Source organism: Indicator indicator, chromosome 26 (assembly GCF_027791375.1).
Source record: "Indicator indicator isolate 239-I01 chromosome 26, UM_Iind_1.1, whole genome shotgun sequence".
Taxonomy (NCBI): domain Eukaryota; kingdom Metazoa; phylum Chordata; class Aves; order Piciformes; family Indicatoridae; genus Indicator; species Indicator indicator.
Genome location: NC_072035.1, coordinates 213,965 through 233,157, shown reverse-complemented (window position 1 = coordinate 233,157; position 19,193 = coordinate 213,965). Strand labels below are relative to the sequence as shown.

General features: G+C 49.4%; 2 protein-coding genes across 3 annotated transcripts; one reads left to right on the top strand and one right to left on the bottom strand.

Annotated features, from left to right (window-relative positions):
* Nucleotides 1–236: 236 nt before the first annotated feature.
* Nucleotides 237–1,996, top strand: POP5 (POP5 homolog, ribonuclease P/MRP subunit). Of its 2 annotated transcripts, XM_054392942.1 has the most exons (5): nucleotides 237–256; nucleotides 325–467; nucleotides 585–734; nucleotides 1,252–1,335; nucleotides 1,512–1,996. In XM_054392942.1, the coding sequence occupies exons 1-5, from the start codon at nucleotides 237–239 to the stop codon at nucleotides 1,613–1,615; spliced, it is 501 nt and encodes a 166-aa protein (XP_054248917.1). In that variant the 3' UTR covers nucleotides 1,616–1,996. The 2 variants fall into 2 exon arrangements, with proteins under 2 accessions (XP_054248917.1, XP_054248918.1); XM_054392943.1 differs by lacking the exon at nucleotides 585–734.
* RNF10 (ring finger protein 10) lies at nucleotides 1,993–19,069 on the bottom strand. The gene is made up of 17 exons (XM_054392941.1): nucleotides 18,907–19,069; nucleotides 15,569–15,771; nucleotides 14,528–14,727; nucleotides 13,454–13,544; nucleotides 12,217–12,401; nucleotides 12,003–12,139; nucleotides 10,337–10,497; nucleotides 9,810–9,938; nucleotides 9,394–9,652; nucleotides 9,042–9,175; nucleotides 7,801–7,918; nucleotides 7,362–7,463; nucleotides 6,728–6,862; nucleotides 5,857–5,954; nucleotides 5,564–5,624; nucleotides 5,262–5,420; nucleotides 1,993–4,347 (listed from the first exon to the last, which is right to left on the bottom strand). Exons 1-17 carry the CDS (start codon nucleotides 19,067–19,069, stop codon nucleotides 4,271–4,273), a joined length of 2,412 nt encoding a protein of 803 aa, XP_054248916.1. The 3' UTR covers nucleotides 1,993–4,270.
* Nucleotides 19,070–19,193: the final 124 nt, after the last annotated feature.

The window sequence follows — 19,193 nt, the reverse complement described above, 5'->3', positions numbered from 1 at the left end:
AGCCGCAGGCCGCGCGCGCCCTCAAGCGGAGGGCGCGGGAAGTCGGCGCGGGGTCCGGCGCGAGCCGCCCGGGCAGGCCCGGGGTAAGGCAAAAACGCACCCGCGCGCGGCTGCCGGGACCAGGAAGTGCTTCCTCTGTCCCCACCCCGCACGGCGACGGTTGGCTGCGGCGCACTAAGGCGCCGGGCCCATTGGTTGCGTACTGTGTCCGTCAGGATGGGGTTTCCCCCGCCGCCATGGTTCGCTTCAAGAACAGGTAAGGCGGGAGACACCGCTGCTGGGTTGGGGCCGTCCCCATCCCGCTAACACTGCGGTCTCTCGCAGGTACGTGCTGTGCGAGGTGGTCTCGGAGGACCCGCGGTGCCGGCAGTGCATCGAGGATCGCGCGGTGGGCCTCGCCGTTAGGGACGCCATCGGGCGGGTGCACGGGGATTACGGCCTGGCCTGCTGCTCCATCTCCTTCACAGGTGCGGGTGAGACGCGTTGCCTCCGCATCCCCGGGCTCTCGGGGCACGAGGGAGTTCCACCAGGCAGGGCCAGGGGCGCGGGGAGTCCGGCCTTACTGGTGCGTCCGTGTCCCGCAGTGAAGTACCTGAACGCCTACACCGGGACCGTGCTCCTGCGGTGCCGCAAGGACTCGTACCGGCTGCTCTGCTCCGCGCTCCCCTTCGTCAGGCAGCTGGAGAGCCGGAACCAGCGCTACCCCTGCGCCCTCAACACTCTGCACGTCGGAGGTCAGCGCTGTCCCGGGGCTGGGGTCCCTGGTTGCTGGGGGGCGACGTCACGAAGCTTAATGTACCTTCCAGGCCCGCCAGCATGGGAGACCCCGATGCGGGTGCGACGGCCACATCTCAGGAGTCACTAACCGAGCTGCTACTAGCAGATTTAAATAAGACACGGGCACCATCACTTCTTTGTTGAAACCCTTATTAATTCTGCTTGAATCTTCTTTACATTTAACATAAATCCTCTATTTTCTTTTTAAAATATATTTTTATAAAGTACAGCATTGTCTGTCTGCCAAACCACTTGGGACAATTAATGGGCACTATAGGTTAGCAAGTACTATTCCACCATGTCACCTCAGCAGTGTGGAGATGAAGTCTCCAGCCTTTTGTTAGTGCTTGCACTAAAGAAGGTTGTTGTCTGGGGCATTTGCTGCTTGATAGGATGATCTTCAGAGAATATCCTGGCAGCTCTGGAACACCTGCTTCTGTTGATTGTTACATGTTGTTCTTGGGGCTCCTACAGGTACCATAAGGACATGTCAGAAATTTCTAATCCAGTATAACAGAAGACAGCTACTGATGTTGTTGCAAAACTGTACAAATGAAGGTGAGTTGCTCCAGCTGCTTTCCTAAAATGCAGCATGAGTTCCTGGGGTGGGTTGTAGGATGTGCTAGGCAACTGCTGAATTCTTGAATGGAGAAATTTTCCCTTTATTAGAAGCTGAGGATATTCTAGGGTGTGGAAGAGGCCAAGAAATGACCCTCTGTTGCTCTCTATTGCAGAGGAAAGGCAGTGTGTACAGAAGTCCTTGTCGAGCTGTTCCCTGACAGAAGAGCAGTCTCAAAGTGGAGATGAGGAAGATGATGGCAGCAGAGAGACAGACTGAACTGAACTTGTTACTATTTACCTCTGTCCTGTACTTAGGTCATCAAAATGGTAGCAGTTACCTTCAGTGTAAGCAAAGCAGGGACAGAAAAAGTATCTGTTCATATTAAGACTTCATTCCTCATTCTCAGCACTGTTAAATAAAGATTTTTTTTTTTAAAATGCATATTTTTACTTAAATAGATTATTTGCCTGTTTCACTCCAGGAATCAAAACCACCTTCGCTCCTAAGGAGTGGAGCAGCTCAGTGGTATATTGATGCTGAGGTAGAAATGAACTTTAGGCAGCTGGCAGAGACAAAGACTACAGTCAGTCTCCTTCACTACAGAAAAGTCATTAACAGCTCCCTGGCTTTGACCTTCTCTCCCAGTGTGTACCTCTCATCCACAGGGCTGCCCACTGCTGGGAGTCACAAAAGCACCAGTGGTGTACACAGGAGCAGAGGTGACAGGGAATGCACGGCAGAACTGTAAGGCTTGACTCCATCCAGCCCCTTATAAAACTCATAGGTACAGGTACTGCTTAGATGTTTATTGAATTTACACCGATCAGTTAACAAGAAAAGAGCATTGCTGGTATCTCTTGAATCCATAGGAAAACAAGATACAACTTGAAGATGCTGTCTTGTGGAGAATGCCCCAGCAGAAGGGACAGTGCCCTGCCTGCATCACTGCCCTTGTTCTAGTCCCTGTGAGAGGTGGGGGTGAATTGCACCTACTCCAGCCTTTGTCTCTCTTCCCAATGCAAAGAGACTAGAAACGTGTAGAGATAATAGAACATGAGGTACTGGTTAGACACTAAGTAGTTACTCCTGTTCCATGGCTTAAAATCACTCACAAAGAGGAATCAATGATCTCATTGGGTCCCTTCCAACCCCTGACATCAATAGTATTATGGAGGCAGTTAACTGCATACTTGACTTTCATAGCTGCTTTCTCTGCCCTCATCAGTAACTCTGCCCTGTGCATGCATAGCACCACAGCAAGGTGTGCCACCACGGTCAGGCACCTTGTCTTGGTTTCTTCGCATGCTGCTGCCCAGCCCTTTCCATCAAATGTAGTTTATTGTGACCAGGTGAAGGCAGGCTGCTTGCCAAGAATGTTTTGCAGGTGTCTCCTGCACACAGCACTTTGGGAAGTGTTCTCTTTGGCACACAGAGGTGTCTTAAAGAAGCACTTGTACCATGTGGAGCCTACTGCTTTGAAATCAAGCCTCAATGTATTGACACAAAGAGGGGCACAGGCACTGACTTCATTAATGGGGTTCAAATCTGTGACCCCAGGAGTTACACACGTGGCCTCCTTGCCCAGCCCAGTCACAGTGTCAACAGCTGGTCAAGTGCAGGCAGACCACTGGTGCAAGTGTGGCCAAAGGGAGCAGAAGACACTGTCAGTCTTGCACTGTACACGAGGTGGTACTTGAGAGCAGCTCCCTGGCATGAGTTCTGTCAGGAGGAAGGTAAGGGTTGAACCTGTGCCCCACGCTGACAGCTCAGGAAGGGTGCAGGACCGCAAGTACACGTGCGGGTGATTTATTGCAACTGTTGGCCTTCACTGGTACATTACACCTACAGTTCATTTTATTCAACAAAATCCACACCACTAAACTCATTAGCTCAAATCAAACCACAAGCTGTGCAGAACGTGACCACCCAAAGTGAAAGCAGGGAGGGCTCCAGAAGAGGTGGTGGTAGATCCAGGTGCTTCGTGCAGACCAAAGGACATCTCAGAACCTAATGGACACAGGCCCATGGGCAGTACAAGAGACTCCAGTTTGTTGCTGGGGATAAAACTTGTCTAAGGACTCCAGCTGTCAGTTCTTTCAATTCTAGAGCAGCCAGTGTGAGAACATCATTCAGGTAGCTATCAAAAGCCCTAGGGTGGAGTGTTTGTTCTAGATAATCAGCTTACAAAAGAACATGTAGCCCACAGCTGGCAAACAACAAACTCAAGTCAGCAGCCTCACTCACCCGCATGAAAACAGAGCTGAACAACTGAGAGAAGCCAGGAAGTTCCTGCTACCTCTAGTGCTGGCACACTCTTGGAAACACAGATTCATCCAGTCACTTCAAACCAAGCAGCCAAGTTCTGCTTTATGCTCATCTCAGCTTTAAATCGTTCCAAGCCAGGAGAACAGGAGGAACTCTTGCTCTTTAGAAATAGAACAAATATAGCAGCTAACACCCTAAAGGCCAGGAAGCTCTTTTGCCCATGTCTAGTGCTGCAGAAATCAGGTTCTCAGGAGAGCAGGGTGACAGCTTTACTGGAACAGCACTGCTGTCACATCAGATGGGCTGCTGCCCGTCACCACTTCCAGGGACACAGGCTCTCTGCCCCCTCGCTCCAGTAACACTGCAGTGCCTCACAGCTGGGAAGAGTTTCACACTGCTTATTAGGCCGAAAGAACCAACTGGAAGCCTTGGCTGATTTGTCTTGGGGAGGTTTCTTTCAAAACTTTGTTTCAGTATAAACTGATTAAGCAGCTGGAATCAGAAGATCTTACTTCAACATACACTGTCATGGTTTCCTCCTGAACCTCCCAGAAGCCCTGGAACCACAAGTTTAGTCTGTTCAAATTTAAATACTTAAACTATAGCAGCAAAACAAAGCAAAAAGAAAAGAAAACCAGGAGAGGAAACTTCTCTTGAATAGCAGAATCACTTTGTGTGAACAACAGAGGTGCTGAACAATAGCTTCTGCTTCTGTTTCTTTCTTTTCTTGCCTCCCTTCTCCTCTGTGAAGAATTAAAATGACAGTCATTCTTGTCACAGAACAGGGACATCACACAGACATTACAGATGGTCTGCCCTCACCTAAGTGACTTCTACAGGTCCAGGACACTTCTACAGGTCCAGGACACTTCCTACCAACTCACTGAGCACCAGGCAGCTTAAGAAGATTACTGCAGACAAGCTACGAAAGACTCTTATAACACCTAACACACCCATGAACATGCCTAGCTTGATTCTGAAGCTGCTGTTCCACCACCAGATCCTAGGATGGCAAGCATGCAGCAGTTGGAGACAAGCATTGCTTTTGTCTGTGTCCACAGAAACACAACTGGAGCCAATACTCAATTTCACTGAGACTCCAAGGCCCTTCCCTCCAACTCCCTCCATAATTCAGTGCAGTCTCCAAAGAAAAGCCACAGCTAAACTGAGTTTTATCAGCCAGCATCAGGCTTGGAGGTTCAAATTCATCTCAATTTCCTTCAGAGTTCCTCATCTGAAATTTCAGCTAGCAGTCACCTTGACACTTTGGTTAAACTTAAGTGGTAGTTCAGCAGCTCAGCTGTTTTCAGTCTGAAAGTGCATAACCTGGACTTCCTGCAGAAGTCCTTAATTTAATTTCCTTAATTTAATTTCCAGTAGGGATGTGGCAAACATGACTGTCCAAATCCACCTCTGTCCTAAACAGGATTCTTCCCTAGTTGAAGATCTCAGCTCCCACTAAAGAGAGCTGCTTAAAGCTGACAGAAGCCCTAGTTGAGCTGTTCAGAAACCACAACGTGACAACCTTCACAACTGTTCTGCAGCCAATTTTTCGTCCCCAAAATTTTGGTCCTTCTCACTTTTCCCAGAGGAAGAAGGAAAAGTGTTCAATTTTTTAACTTCAGAAAGTTTTCCTACCTTCCCCCCTGCCTTTTACCTGCTAAATGCTGAGCTGTGGACGGTCTGTCCAGTTTCAGGAGGGCTGCCTCAATAGCTTGGCTGAAGGAGTTCTGGAAGCTGGGCACAGGCATGCGGTCAGAACTGTCACTTTCCCCATCACTGTCCACTGGCACAGGGAGTGCCAGAGCGCTCTCATCTGAAAGAGGGACAGGACCTTGAGAGGCAGAAGGCTGCAGAGCCAATGCCCCTCTACACTTCCCATCACCGGTGAAGTGCCAAGATTCCTTAGGCCTCAATGCACAGCAAAGGGCCTGAAGCAGTAGCAGCGAATATTCTCACCTCTGGCCTTTGGAGCAGGTTTGGGCCACGTTTCTGGTTTTGCCTTTCCAACTCTCAACATCTGTCAAAAAGAGTTGCAAGACATGATTCAATCCTATGGACTAGCAGACCCCTGCACACCCCTCCCGAGAGGCAAGTAAACTTAGGAAGCCCTTCAAGCATTCAAAGCCCTGTGTTATTGCCATAAGATTTATACCACACTGTTTTTATGGGGGAGAAAATGGTGTCCTCAGAGTCACCCCCCATTAAACCACAAGTAATTCTGGCAAGCTCTCCTCTGCTCCATGGTTTACCTGGGCAAAGGAAGGGAAGGGAGACTCCTCTTCTAAACTGCCACAGAGCAGCGGGCTGACCTGGCTGGCAGCAGGTGAGAGTGGAGCTGGAGCAGACTCTGCAGAGGAAGCAGCAGATCATTAAAGCCAGGTGAGGCTGGCAAAGGCACTCATGTTGCTTATCAGGATGAAACAGAGAATTTTATTATCTTTCTTAATTAAGCATTCTTATCTCATCAGTTCCACCCATTGGTCACACAGTGGAACCACTCAAAACACCTCAGTCTTTTTATTTAAGGCAGACTCAAGTTTAGTTGATTGTCAGGGTTTGGTGGCTTTCTGTTGTTTTGTTTGCTTATTGTAGGCTGCTGTGTGGGGTTGTTTGAGCTGGGGTTTGTTTTGTTTTCTTTTGGTTTTTTGAGAAAAATATTTAAGAATATTTTGTAACTAATTTTTTCTACAAATTGTAAGATTAAACAGTTGGTAAAGCATCAGGAGACAATAACCTGAGTGCTCAATGACTACATTTTACTTTAGTGCGACGTGGTGAAGAAGATGAAGAGGGTAGAAGGAAAAACTGGCAGTAGTGTTTTCCTGGCTCATACTGTCCTTCCCATTCTGAGGACTTTTCTATACTCTTCTGCCTCAGCAAAGACTTCAAAGATGGGAGAAGTACAGTGCAGATCTCACTGTTACTGCAGCAGAGGCAGTAAAAAGCAAAGGGCCAGAATGTTCCTTAGCCAGGTCAGCCTGTTCTGTATGGCCTCATGGGCAAGCTAGGAGCAAAGCAGCCTCTGATCAGCATTAAGAAAGTTGAATGTGATGAGCTGAGCAGTGGATCCCAAAAGAATGGGCAAACAGCTAGGTGTGATGTGCTTTTCCAGATGCTCACCTCTCTGAAACACAGGGCTTCTGCCAAGAGGAGACAGACAGAAGCTTGAATGATCAATGCTGGTAGTTTCTTCAGGGCAAGAGGTAAAAGCAGGGAACTGCTGCAGATTCTCTAAAGCAATATGGACCTCTGGATCTAGAAAGAGGTTTTACATTAAAGCACTACACAGCATGGGGGAGGACTGTCAATATGCAAAGTTGCTTCAGGAGTCTAGGAGATGCCAACTCAGTTTTCTTTCCACCCTCTGTTATTAGAGATCAGTACAAGCCCTGCTGCTGGATTGAAACAGTTTCTAGGCATCTTTTTTCCCTTTTTCACTTTTCACTCTACATCATGATTACTATAAAACCAGAGGCTAAGAACCCTGAGAGCTATACACAGCCTGGGGACAGCTGTGCCCTCGAGTGCCCTCTGTCTCTCCTACAATGTGCAAGTATGCAGCAACTGCGTAACATCATCCAACATCCTGACTAACAGCTTGTAGTTTTCACTCTTCTTTCTAATACCTTGGAACCTTGGCCCAGGTGCACACTACAAACTAAAGGCCTTGGAGCCCACCCTACAGATCAAGAAATCAGCTCAGCAGCTCAAAAGCTCACTGGAGCTCCATCACTGATGCTCAGCCATGACTTACATTTGCCCTGCTTCTTGTTCTCTTCCATCTCAATTCTGCGTTCGCGCCGTCGCTCGTCACGAGCTTTCTTCTGCCGCAGGCGCCTCCTCTTCTCCAGGTCATCTAGAAGCAAGAGCCAGCATTAGACACCAACCCCTCAGCAAGCTCTGGCAACACTTCCTCTGCTTTCAGGGCAAGGGACTCAGTCAGAGCACCCAAGGAACCAGACATGCATGCCAACAACACAGGCTCTCCCAGTCAGTCAGGCTGCTCTATGCTGTATGCCATCCCTGGCCACAGAACACTGAACTGAGGCTGTTCTGTCCAGTGCTCATCAGACAGCTGGAGCAAGAGGAGTAAAGCTGCTGCCTATGGCCTTTTTCTGCCATGAAGAGGTAGGGGTAGCTTCCCCTTCACCTCAGGGATACATGACAGAGCCTACTAGAAAGGTGGTACCAACCTGAAAAGAGCTCCAAAGTCTCTTTAGAAATGATGGGTGGCTTCAGAGCCAGCTCACAAATGCTGAACTCACAGGTGAGGGGCAAGTGGCAGAGGTAGCGATGCCGCTGTCTTATATCCTGATGGAAGAGAGCAGGTATGTCACCACAGCAGCTTACAGACTGCCACAGTGAGGAACAGCTTATGGCAAAGGAACAGCCACTAATCAGCAAACCAAATGGGAAAACAGCAGCAGGAACCAACAACCACTCAAGAAACTGCAGGTGAATTACGTACAGCAGTCACAGCACATGCCAGTTCTTACTGTTATCTTTATCTAAAGGAAAGGAATTCAAATCCCATCCCCTCTTCCAGAACTTCAGTGCCTTAAACAACTTCACTCCATCCATCTCAAACACTGAAATTTCTTTCCATCCTCTTTGTTTTTCTAATGTCTCACCTCTACCCTTGATGCTTACAAACAACTGCATGTTCAAGAAAGAGGCGGAACACTTTTTCAGGTTGAGGAAGATAATTTGTCTAGTTCAAGCTACTGTCTTATATGACAAAATGATTTTCTTCATAGAATCAACAAGGTTGGAAAAGACCTCAGAGATCAAGCCCAACCTACCACCCAGCACCTCATGACTAACTAAACCATGGCTTCAAGTGCCATGTCCAATCCTGTTTTGAACACCTCCAGGGACGGTGACTCCACCACCTCCCTGGGCAGCACATTCAATGGCCAATTGCTCTTTCTGTGAAGAGCTTTCTCCTCACCTCCAGCCTAAACTTCCCCCTGCACAGCTTGAGAGTGTGTCCTCTTGTTCAGGTGCTGGTTGCCTGGGAGAAGAGACCAACCCCCACCTGGCTACAACCTCCTTTCAGGTAGCTGTAGAGAGCATTAAGGTCATCCCTGAGCCTCCTCTTCTCCAGGCTAAACAACCCCAGCTCCCGCAGCCTCTCCTCATAGGGCTTGTGCTCGAGACCTCTCACCAGCCTTGTTGCCCTTCTCTGGACATGTCTTAAGACAGCTTTAACAAAAACAAATCTTGAGACTGCAGTTCTCTTACTTCTGGACCTTCCTACCTTCTAGAACAAAAGCTGGGCTGCAGTCTACCTGTCAAAAGCCACAGGAAGAGCTGCACCTGGCACAGATGCCCACCACAGCCTAGCCCACCTGTAACACCTTTCTTCTGTCACCTCCCATGCTCAGTCTGCTCAAGGAAGGGCCTTTCCTGAAGAGGAAGGTGAGATGCTGACCTCTGTCATGGAGTAGCCGGTTGTCTCCACCACCGCTGCAGTGATCTTCTCGGGACTCTTCTCCAGGCTGCCGTACTCTCGCACAAGGCAGCGCACATTCACGGGGTGCAGGTACATGCACTGCCCATCCTCCGCTGCAAGGCAAGGGCCGAGCCACACATCATGCCCAGAGCCACTGCCCTCCTCCCCACTGCACAGCAACCCCAGCTAAGAGCATTAAAGGTCCTTTCTGAGTCTGTGGGACTTGTTTCACAGGGCTTGCTGCATCTAATGAAGTGACAAACATCTTCCTCAAGAGGGATCCCCAAGGAGGCACCTGCTCCATTCAAGTCCAGGATTTCATTGTACTGACCTTGATAGAAATAGTAAAAAGGAGAGCTGCCAAGATGACCACTGCTGATTGTATCTTTAGGTTCTTGGGAGCTTGCTTCAGCTGAATTTGCTTCTTCTGCAGTGTTCACATCAGGTTCCCCTACAGTGCCCACATCAGGTACCTCCTCTTCATCCAGCACTGCCTCTTCTGCTTCCACAGGAGGTGAAAAGGAACTTGCCATATCAGAGCAAGGCTCTACAAGCTCCTCATCAAACACAGAGAGATATTCCACACCACACTACACAGCAAAGAACACACAGTTAGTACCACATCACCTCCTGCCCTAAAGACCATCATCTCTGCAAAAACCATTGGCACCAGCTCACCACTCAGGGCAGTGTGAAGGGGCAGAGCTCAGTATCAACAAGATCTGCCAGAGCAGACTCATCACTCACCTTTTTCTCCTGGGAAACTGCAGGCTCCACAGCCTTGGAGCTTTCTAGGACCAATTCTTCCACAGCTGCACTGAGTCCAGCAATGCCACTGCTTTTACCCTGAGCAACAGAGAGTGCTGTTTCTCGCTCCTACAAAAGAGAACAAGTTTCATCCACAAAAAGCACAGCCACTGCAGTACACCTAAAGGCTTTGCAAAGGAACACAGGTTTGCTCATGTCTGCCCTACAGAGGTTAGCTGTAACTTCTGGAAATTGTTGGACCTGGCAGGGAAGCACATTTTCCTTGGAAAGCAGAACTCCTTTACAGGTGTAGAAGGAACACCAAAACATTATGAACATCACACCAGACACCCGTGATCCAAGGCCCAGGACTCATAATGCTCTTCTAGCAGCAGACATCACCACCTTGCTAGGACATCTGTGGTGGAGACCAAAATAGTCACACACAGCTTGTGCAGCCAACCTAGGGTCAGAACTCCACATACTCTTAAGAAAAAGTTACTAAAAGCCTCCAGAAAGGATCTCACCTTCAGTTCCTGGATAGCTGCCTCAATAAAGCAAGCCTCTGGGGTATGTTTTTCTTCCTCATACTGTTTCAGCAATGCTGCTTTCTCCTCCAGAATCACCAGCTGCAAGACCTGCTCCCTGGATGCCAGAAGCAGTTTTGAATATTGGCTGTGCTGGTCATCTGAACAGAAGGAGGACCACTCATTAATATCCACGTTCAGAAACACCACTTTGAGCTGCTGTTTCTTTTAGGGTCTTTGTTGAGTTAATCCACCCCAGGACAGCCAATACGCAGCAAGAGTTGGATACAGACTCCACATATTATTGTTCTATCACTGATCACCTGGGGGTCACCTAGGACAGGTCACACAGGAACACATCCAGGTCGGTTCTGAAAGTCTTCAGAGAAGGAGACTCCACAACCTCTCTGGGCAGCCTGCTCCAGCACCCTCACCATAAAGAAGTGTGTCCTCATGTTGAGGTGGAACCTCCTGTGTTTCAGCTTGTACACACTGTTTACCATCCTATCACTGGGCACCACTGCAAAGAGCCTGGCACCTTCATCCTGACACCACCCCTCAGATATTGATAGACATTGATCAGATCCTTCTCAGCCTTCTCTTCTTCAGACTAAAGAGCCCCAGGGTTCTCAGTCTCTCTTCACAGGAGATGCTCAAGTCCTGCAGTCATCCTTGTAGCTCTCCTTTAGACACTCTCCAGCAGATTTGTTAATGTGGGAGGGGGACTTCAGCCCACCACACATTGCCTCTCTCTCTGGGGCCTAAAACCAGACCCAGTATTCCAGGTGTGGTCTCACCAGGGCATATATCCATTGCTCCCCAAGGGCCCACCCTTCTCTAACTTTGTATTCTGTAATGTTGAGTTTCCTGGGTTTAGAACCATCTCAAATTCCCTATTTGTTCTTTTGTTTGTTTTATGAATGGATTTAAAGGCCTCACTTTGAAATAATTACAGGCAGGCAAGCAGAGAGCCTGCAGGCTGGGTCCCCATCAGACTTGGCTTTCTCCAGTGTCACCCCTCCAGCAGGGCTGCCAAGCAAGGAGAGCCAAGACAGCCCCCAGAGCAGCAAGCTCACAGAAAAAGCTCTTCAGTCACAGCTGTTTGTGATGCCAACAGATCAGTGATGACATGCCAGTCATACCACTGACTGGAGAAAGCTGAAGTCGGGCTACAGAGCAGGTGGGCAATAGTTTGGATTATTTCCCCCTATCATTCACAGACTTCATTGGGCAAGTGCTGACAATGGAAGCCTTGCTGAAGATCACATCCTTGAACTAGCTTAGCAAAAGTATCTGTGCCTAAGAAGCACAATGAGGAGCCAGAAGAAAAAGATGTTAAGGACGCTGAAGAGCCAAGAAAAGCAGCAAGAGTCATATCAATGACCGTACAACAAAAAATATACAACAACTCAACAGGATGCTTGAGAAGGCAGAAGCCTGCAATGCAGTAACTTGAAGGGAAACACACACAAGCTACAGTCTCACAGAAGACAAAGGGTGGGTAGAAAGCTTATGATTACCACGTGGCCATTCAGGTTTTCAGCTGCTGAGCACCACGTCTTGTAGCCAGGTTTAAGGTGACACCTGGCACTGCCATGGTAAATCCCCCCTGCACAAGCCCCAGCGCGGAGCAGGATGCCAAGCAGCAGTACTCAGGCACACTCACCTCCAATGTACACAGGCTGCACCACATCCATCCACTGAGCCTTGGGCAGTGCCACCAGAACACCCTTCTCCCTCCTCATCAGCTGCATGGTGATGGTATCACCGATTGCATACTGCCGTGTCTCCATAGCCACCACACTGCCATGCGAGAAGAGAGTTAGCAGGGAAACATAACTCTGCAAAAAGAGACATCACGAATAAATATCCAATCTCACCTCTTCAGATCCTTCTTGTGAACAGAGCCATAACAAATAGGGCATTTGCTCCAGGCCTTTTCGCCCAGGGAGAGATAGTGAAGGATGCAGGACCAACAGAAGATATGCCCACAGCGAGTGATCTTGGCTGCAGTCGGTGGGTACAGACAGATTGGGCAGGAGGGCACCTCATGGCTGCAAATTCGCTGGAAGGGCACAGGGAAAGAACAGTTCCAGGTTTACACTTGGAAATCAGTTCTTGTGCTACAGAATAAGCCACCTATGAGATCTACTCTACCATGTTAATCTTCCATCTCTTTGGGCTCTGCTGCAATGAAGTACACTGTGAACTAAGTGACTTCTTCAGACTGCACATGGAATAAGCTTCAAAGCCACCCATCTGGTTTTCCTCCTTAATAACACTAAAAACCCTGATTGCTGTCATATTTTCTCTCATGTATTCCTCATCTCTAACAGCATCTTCATGGTCTGAATTCAGGCCCTGAGAAGGCTGCAAACGAGCTGTCACCTCACTTACCCAAGCAGACTTGCTGAACTGTTTAATCCTGTGTAACTGCTTAACTTGTTTAACCTGTTTGACTGCAGGACTGAACTTATCTACTTCCAATGAACATGCAAGTTTAGCCAGACACTTTGCTAGCATCTGTGCACTGCAGACAACTGCCAAACAAGCACCTATCTTCTCCAGCTCCCTCGCAGCCTCAGGCAGCAGTAAGCTTTCCCCGTCTCCAGCTGCACCACACACCAAGACCAGCCTTAGCAGATAACAAGCTTCTGCTTGAGGCAACCCACAGTTCTGAACACAAATCTCTCTCAGGAGATTTTCCACTTTGTTGCTAGGCAAGATGAGCCACCTATGCACAGAATCACTCTCCCCAGCTCCGCACCCGAGGCCTCTTCCGTGGACTCCTGCCTGCCTTCTGCTAGCACCTCCAGCACAAGGACTCTGTCTACAGAATGTCAGATGCTATTTTTGATGAGCTCCCATCTGCGAAAGCAAGGAGAAGCTGCTAATTTTCCTAATAGATTTTAGCACTTCTCTTTTCCTGTCATGAAAGCATTTCATAATATATTCCATGACAGATCTTTCCCAGGCTTGTGGGAGTGACAGAAGAGGACTTGACTCAAAACCAGCTGAGATTTACATAACATCACAAAGAGGCAGTTAGGTCAAGTTTCTTAAGAAGGAGAAGAAAAACATAAAAATAATAAAAAAATCTATCCCGTCACAACTGACCACTTGCTCCACAAAGTCCCAGTTGACCAAGGTATCTGGATCAGCAAAGTGGACTGTGTAGTCCTGTTCTTCAGAGACAACAAACTGGCAGCTGGGGAGAGGCAAAGAGACAGATGATCCACTCAGTTGTTTCCGAAACTTCTCTGAGAACCAGCCTATAGGCCTCTGAGCTGCTTCTCTGTCCAGCAGAAAACTGCTGGATGCAGTCAGTAACTTCTACCAACAAAACCCGAAAGAGTTCAGTTCCCACTGAGCTTTCCAGGTGTGTCTCATTTCAGTTGGACACAGTGCCACATACTAACTACAGGATGAGCCAGGCAGAGTGGTTTTCCAGAAAGGTGCAGGAAACAGCCAGCTCCACCAGGCATCTATTGAAAAACAGGGAATCCACAGGTGGAAAAAAATATGCTCACAAGCCTGCATCTACCGGGGTTCCTGCAAATAAGACTTCACTGCAATAAGCCAAAAACCAATAAGGAAAACACCAAGGTATCAATGCTGAAAATAGCTTCCATTACCTTTAATGTGATCAGACACAGGAGCTCTGCACAGGCTTCCAGTTCTGGTGGAAGTGGCCACTGCTTCCAGCCAACAGCACTGCTGCTGCTGCACTGCTACACTGACCTTTGCAGCATGCCACACACCCAGTGCCTTGTGAGATCGCCAGCAGTGTAAGAACTAAGAATCACACAAGTAATTACTTCTGAGACTTACTAATTCAGATTAGTTTTGATTCAGCAGCTGCTACCCCTACCGCCCCTGCAAGGCAACCACATAGGTCTTCCCACATGGAGAGTCACATTCCACAAGCAGGGCTAGAAAATCAGAGCAGAACTGTACTTGGATTGTATCTAAAGGACTCACTCCATAAGATACCTGGGAAATGGGTAAAGATGACAACTTGTAAGATTTTTATCCCTTTCAAGGATAGTCATTACCACTAAGAATACCACAAAGAGGTAACTCCAGCCTGGAACAATCAAGTAGTCAAGGTCACACAACTCCCTGTCTGAACCTCCCTTACAGCTCACTGCCTCTATAGAGGTCTAAGACCCCTGTTGGTCTTCCACTCACTTGGCTTGCAGGAAGAGCTCCTTGTTGAAGGGCTTATGCCCCCACTTGTTCCTTTTTCCCCAGTTGCCATGTCCATTCCCATCCAAATGGCCTGCTTGGCCACGGGGTTCAAAAGTGAAATTCAGTAAGTGGTTCAGATTGATCTTCTTGGGACCAGAGAACTGGGCAGGGCTGAACTCTGCCCGTCGAGCCTCTGCTACCTACGAGACAACAGTATTGGTTAGAATCTGCTAGAATTGACTGCAAAACCTCAGCAGGAGCTGCCATGCAGGCCCCTCCGTGGTTCTGAACAGAGTGCACAGCATCCACTCACTCAGCTTCTCCCATCCCAGTGCTGCAAATCAAGCAAAGCTGTGTTAGAGGTGCATGAGAACCAGGAGAGCATGAAAACAGCCCACAGGAAGACACCTGCCAAAACCTACCAGTCAAGGTTAGCAAGAGAAGAAAGCTGTTCAAATCCTGCAAATGGTGTTTCAGCTGGTCAGTAACACAAGCCTGATTGCTGTTGGCTCAGGTTATATCTGGCTTGCTTAGCTTACATATACTGAAGCAAAGAATTGGCATTCAGAGCCAGCAGCCAGCAGGTAGTTTTGACAGTCAGGAACTTGGATGAACAGTGCTGCTCAGCCACTAAAACCACAAAGAATCTGCAGTGCTTAGAGCCAGATCAGCACAAAAGCATCCGTCTGGTTTTACTCCATCTTGATTTCACCAAGGCTAACAGAATTACTTTCCCACCACCACTCCCAGATGCAAATCCATGCACTGCAGTGCTCAGACACTTTAAAGGCTAGAGATTGTATCCCTAGATACTTCCATGCAGGCCCTCTGTGTCAGGAGCTACGTGCACAGCCTGTCAAGGCACTCATTCCTCGGACGGTGTTTTGATTGCACTCCTCTTCTGACATTGGCAGGTCCTTCTGCTCGCATTCACTCTGGCATCTCAGCCCAGAAGCTGGACACAGACCTATCTAGGCAGCTCAGAGTGATCCTCTGCTCCCAAGCAATAAGGCCATGCCTCCAAGGCCTTCTGACTCTCACCTCATCTCGTCTGCCACCATTAGAAGAGCTAAAAGGTTTGCCGGCTCCGCCGCCGCCTCCCCTCTGCAGGGGCATCTTGTTAAAAGCTTTGCCTTTCTGTGGGGTGGTGCGGCGGGGCTGGCTGCCACAGTTCTCATGTCGGGAGGAGCAGGCTTCTCTTCTCCGGTGGTAGCGCTGCTTGGACCCGCTCGTGTTCTTGCCATCTGCAACACAAACCCAACACCATCAGAGCCAGATGCAGTGCCGGGGACTCCTCCCCTCAGGCCCTGGCTAAGAGGCTGCTTGGTGTTCATCAGCACAGCACAAGCTGCCCCACTGCAGCCCAAACCACCACACAGCCCACACAGCTGCCCCGAGGAGGAAGAGGAGGCACTGGCTGTACTTCATCTCTTCTCCTTTGCCCAGACTGGGAACCGAATTTCTTGTGGTGCTGGAACATTCACCAGCACACCCAGCTCATGTCTTCAATCCATTTCCTGCAGACAGCCAATGGTTCACACACTGTGCCCTTATATAGATGTGCTACTGCCTGCACTGGGCTGGAGCTTCCCAACCCTGCTGGCTCCCACAGAGCCAGCAAATGCTTATCGAGCCTGAAGCACAACCCCAAAACTTTGGCCTTGCAGGGCACATGCCCAACATCCAAGTACCAAGTCCACCACCTATGCAACAAGAACTGCTTGCCCAGAAGGACACTGAGCGCACCACTGGCCCCCACACAGGGCCCAGCAGGGAAAGCACAAAGCAACAGAGAAGGAACAAAGCTCACCAGCAGAAAAATCCATCAGGCTCTTGAGAGGGCTAAGCAGCTGCCTCATTAGATGGCTACAACAAAAAATTAATACTATGAAAGTATTTCCAATGGTCTTAACCAGACCACAATTGTCCCAAGGACACGACAGATTGCTTTAACTTAGCCTTGCTACCAGCTGCCCTAGCTTTATCTGCAGAGAAGTTAACGTTGATAAGCTTGGAATCAGAACTCCCCAGGCTCAGCAAGACATCTGTCCATGCCATTTTTCAGCAAGTCTCACTTTTTCATCACTTTTAAGAGTTCTCTCCCAAAAAGAGGTGGCAGTGGGCTAGAAGGCCTGTGTGGTGTTGTACACTACTGAGGATCTAACTTATTCTTTAGAATAAGCTAAGTGATAGAAGTGACTTGATTGGGGCCTGTGGTGGTCTTCTGCTTCTGGCACATGGCAGAGCTCAATCTCTGCCTGCAGCAGTAAAAGAACACTGCATCATCAGAACTGGTCATTTACTCTGTTCTTCAAGAGGCTGATTCAAAATTAAACCAACTCCTTCAGAAGCACAGAGGTGTAACTCCCCCAGACGCCTGCACAGCTTGTCAGGCTACAGAGCCATGAGCTGAGTGTTATCAGGGAAAGCCCACACCAGGAGCTGCCACAGAGGGAGGGTGTGCCCAGCTCTGGCTGCATGATTATTTAATTTAGATAGACCTTTCCTGAGAGTGTTTCTAGGGAAGAGCCTCTAATCAACACCACTGAGTCTCTGGTCAAAAATTAAGTCATTTTGAAGAGTTTTGGACAACTGCTCGAGCTGTTCAGGAGCTTTACAGCTCAACCACCCTCTTGAACCTGCAGCCCCAGTGGATGTGCCCATGGGACATGTGCCTACTCTGTCTACAGCAACCTTGGATTTTCTCTGCAGTCACCAGCTGGGGAAAAGAAATGACTCCAGCCAAGCCCAGTCTAAAGTGGGTCTTGACAAGGCTCAGGCATTGCTTGTACCTCAGCTGAGGCAAGGCCTTCCTGCTGCTAATAGTCTGAATCAAGCTGTCAGTCAGCTGCTTTACACACATTCCTGACATACTGCAGGTCCTCCCAAACCAGCTCCTGGAGCCTTTGGGAGTCACTACAGTGACTCACATTTCATAGCAAAGTCCTCTCCACCTCTGCCTTTTCCATCTCAAAGGAGACCTTTCCTGGAACAGGAGAGCAATTGGGTAGAGCCCTTCAACTACCTGGGGAGCCATGAGGAACTCAAGAAAAAAAGTCCCATCTGGTGGCATGCCAGCAGCTTGTGTGCAGCAGCTACCAGGCCACAGCCACAGCTGAGGACAGGCTGTGCGGTGCCTGCTCACCCTCTTTGCCCAGGAGTATGAAATAAGAGAGTGCAAAATAAAAACAGTGGCTAGGGATAGCAAGGCTCATGCATTAAATCCTGTTTTGATGCCAAAAACCTCTGCAAATCAGCTAGGAGTTCCTCCAGAAATGAGTGCCCCAAACCTTCTTCTTAAGAAGACTTTTATGTTTGAAATAAAAGCTTAGCTACAGAGACAACTCCCACAGACTCGCTCCAGTCTGTGTTGTGCAAGATCAGCTGAGGCACAGGCAGAACAGGGGATACTTGGCTCCCCTGTCCCTAAGGCCGTTTAGAAGGGCCAAAAAGACATCAACACCTTTAGGATGCTCACTTTGTGAGCCTTCTGGAACACACTGCTGTCTTCTCAGATATGGAGTAACATGCTTGAAACAAACCACTGAGGAGGAAGGAAATTAGTACAATGATGGTGGTGTAGGAACCTGATGACACTCTCACACACACTTCAGGGACTAAACCCACTAATTTTAAACAGTACTGGGTTTTAGGAAAAATAAATCCAAGTTTGCCAAGAACATCCTGCTCCCCAACAGGTTTAGGCAGCTTAGGTCTTAGGTTCCTCATGAGCTGCTGTGTCAGCAAGCCCAGCCGTTTGCAATGGCAGGCGTCACCCTTGGGTTAAGGGCCAGGTGAGCAAACTCTGTGTAACCAACCTGAGCTGCTGCAAAGTAGGTTACTCAAATACAGCCAGGAAGGGGAGCGTTGGGCACTGATACAAGACCTGAAGTAAGATGGACACGCTCGACTTGAGCAGGGAATGAAGCGAAGGGTTCTCTCAACAGGCACTGGCAAATGTATGTTCTTACTATAAAACCAGAGCTTTGGCTCTCAAGATCATTACTCCAAGGCTAATGGAGATAAAGCATTAATCCTTAAAGGAAGAACCGAGTAGGAACTGCAGCTCACCCAACAGGAACGAAGCCGGAAGAGGAAGGAAAAAGAAAGCAAAACCAAACAGTGACCTCAAACGATGCCTATTAAAACCCAGCTGAGAGACAAACAACTCGACAGGGAGAAGTTCAGGTTCGCCCAAACCCACGCTGGACACAAGGCCATCGGCCCCCGCAACCTCTCTGCTCACTCGCTCACGGCTGCCCCGTTCCTCCCTCCCGAACTCAAATGCCGCCGAGGGGCTATCGCTAACCCCCCCCAGTACGCGGCTAGACCCCGCTCTCGTTCCCGGGCCGCCCCGCCGGGCCCACTCCGACTCTTACCGCCTTTGGGTTTAGACTCCCCCGCGGCGGGCCCGGCCGAGGCAGATCGCGGCTGCTGCGCTTTGCTGCCGGCCGCGGAGCCGGGCGGTCCGGAGGCGCAGGGGCTGCTCTTGTCCATGGCGGAAGCCAGAGCGGGCGTCGCGCCGAGCGGGCTCTGCAGCATCAACGGGCGCCCCGGCGGGCGAGGGGCGGCCCTGAGCGGGGGGGATCGACGGGCGCTGGCGGAGCCGGTGGGGGCCCAGGCTCATGGCCCGCGGGGGCGACCGGCGGGGACGGCGCAGCGCGGA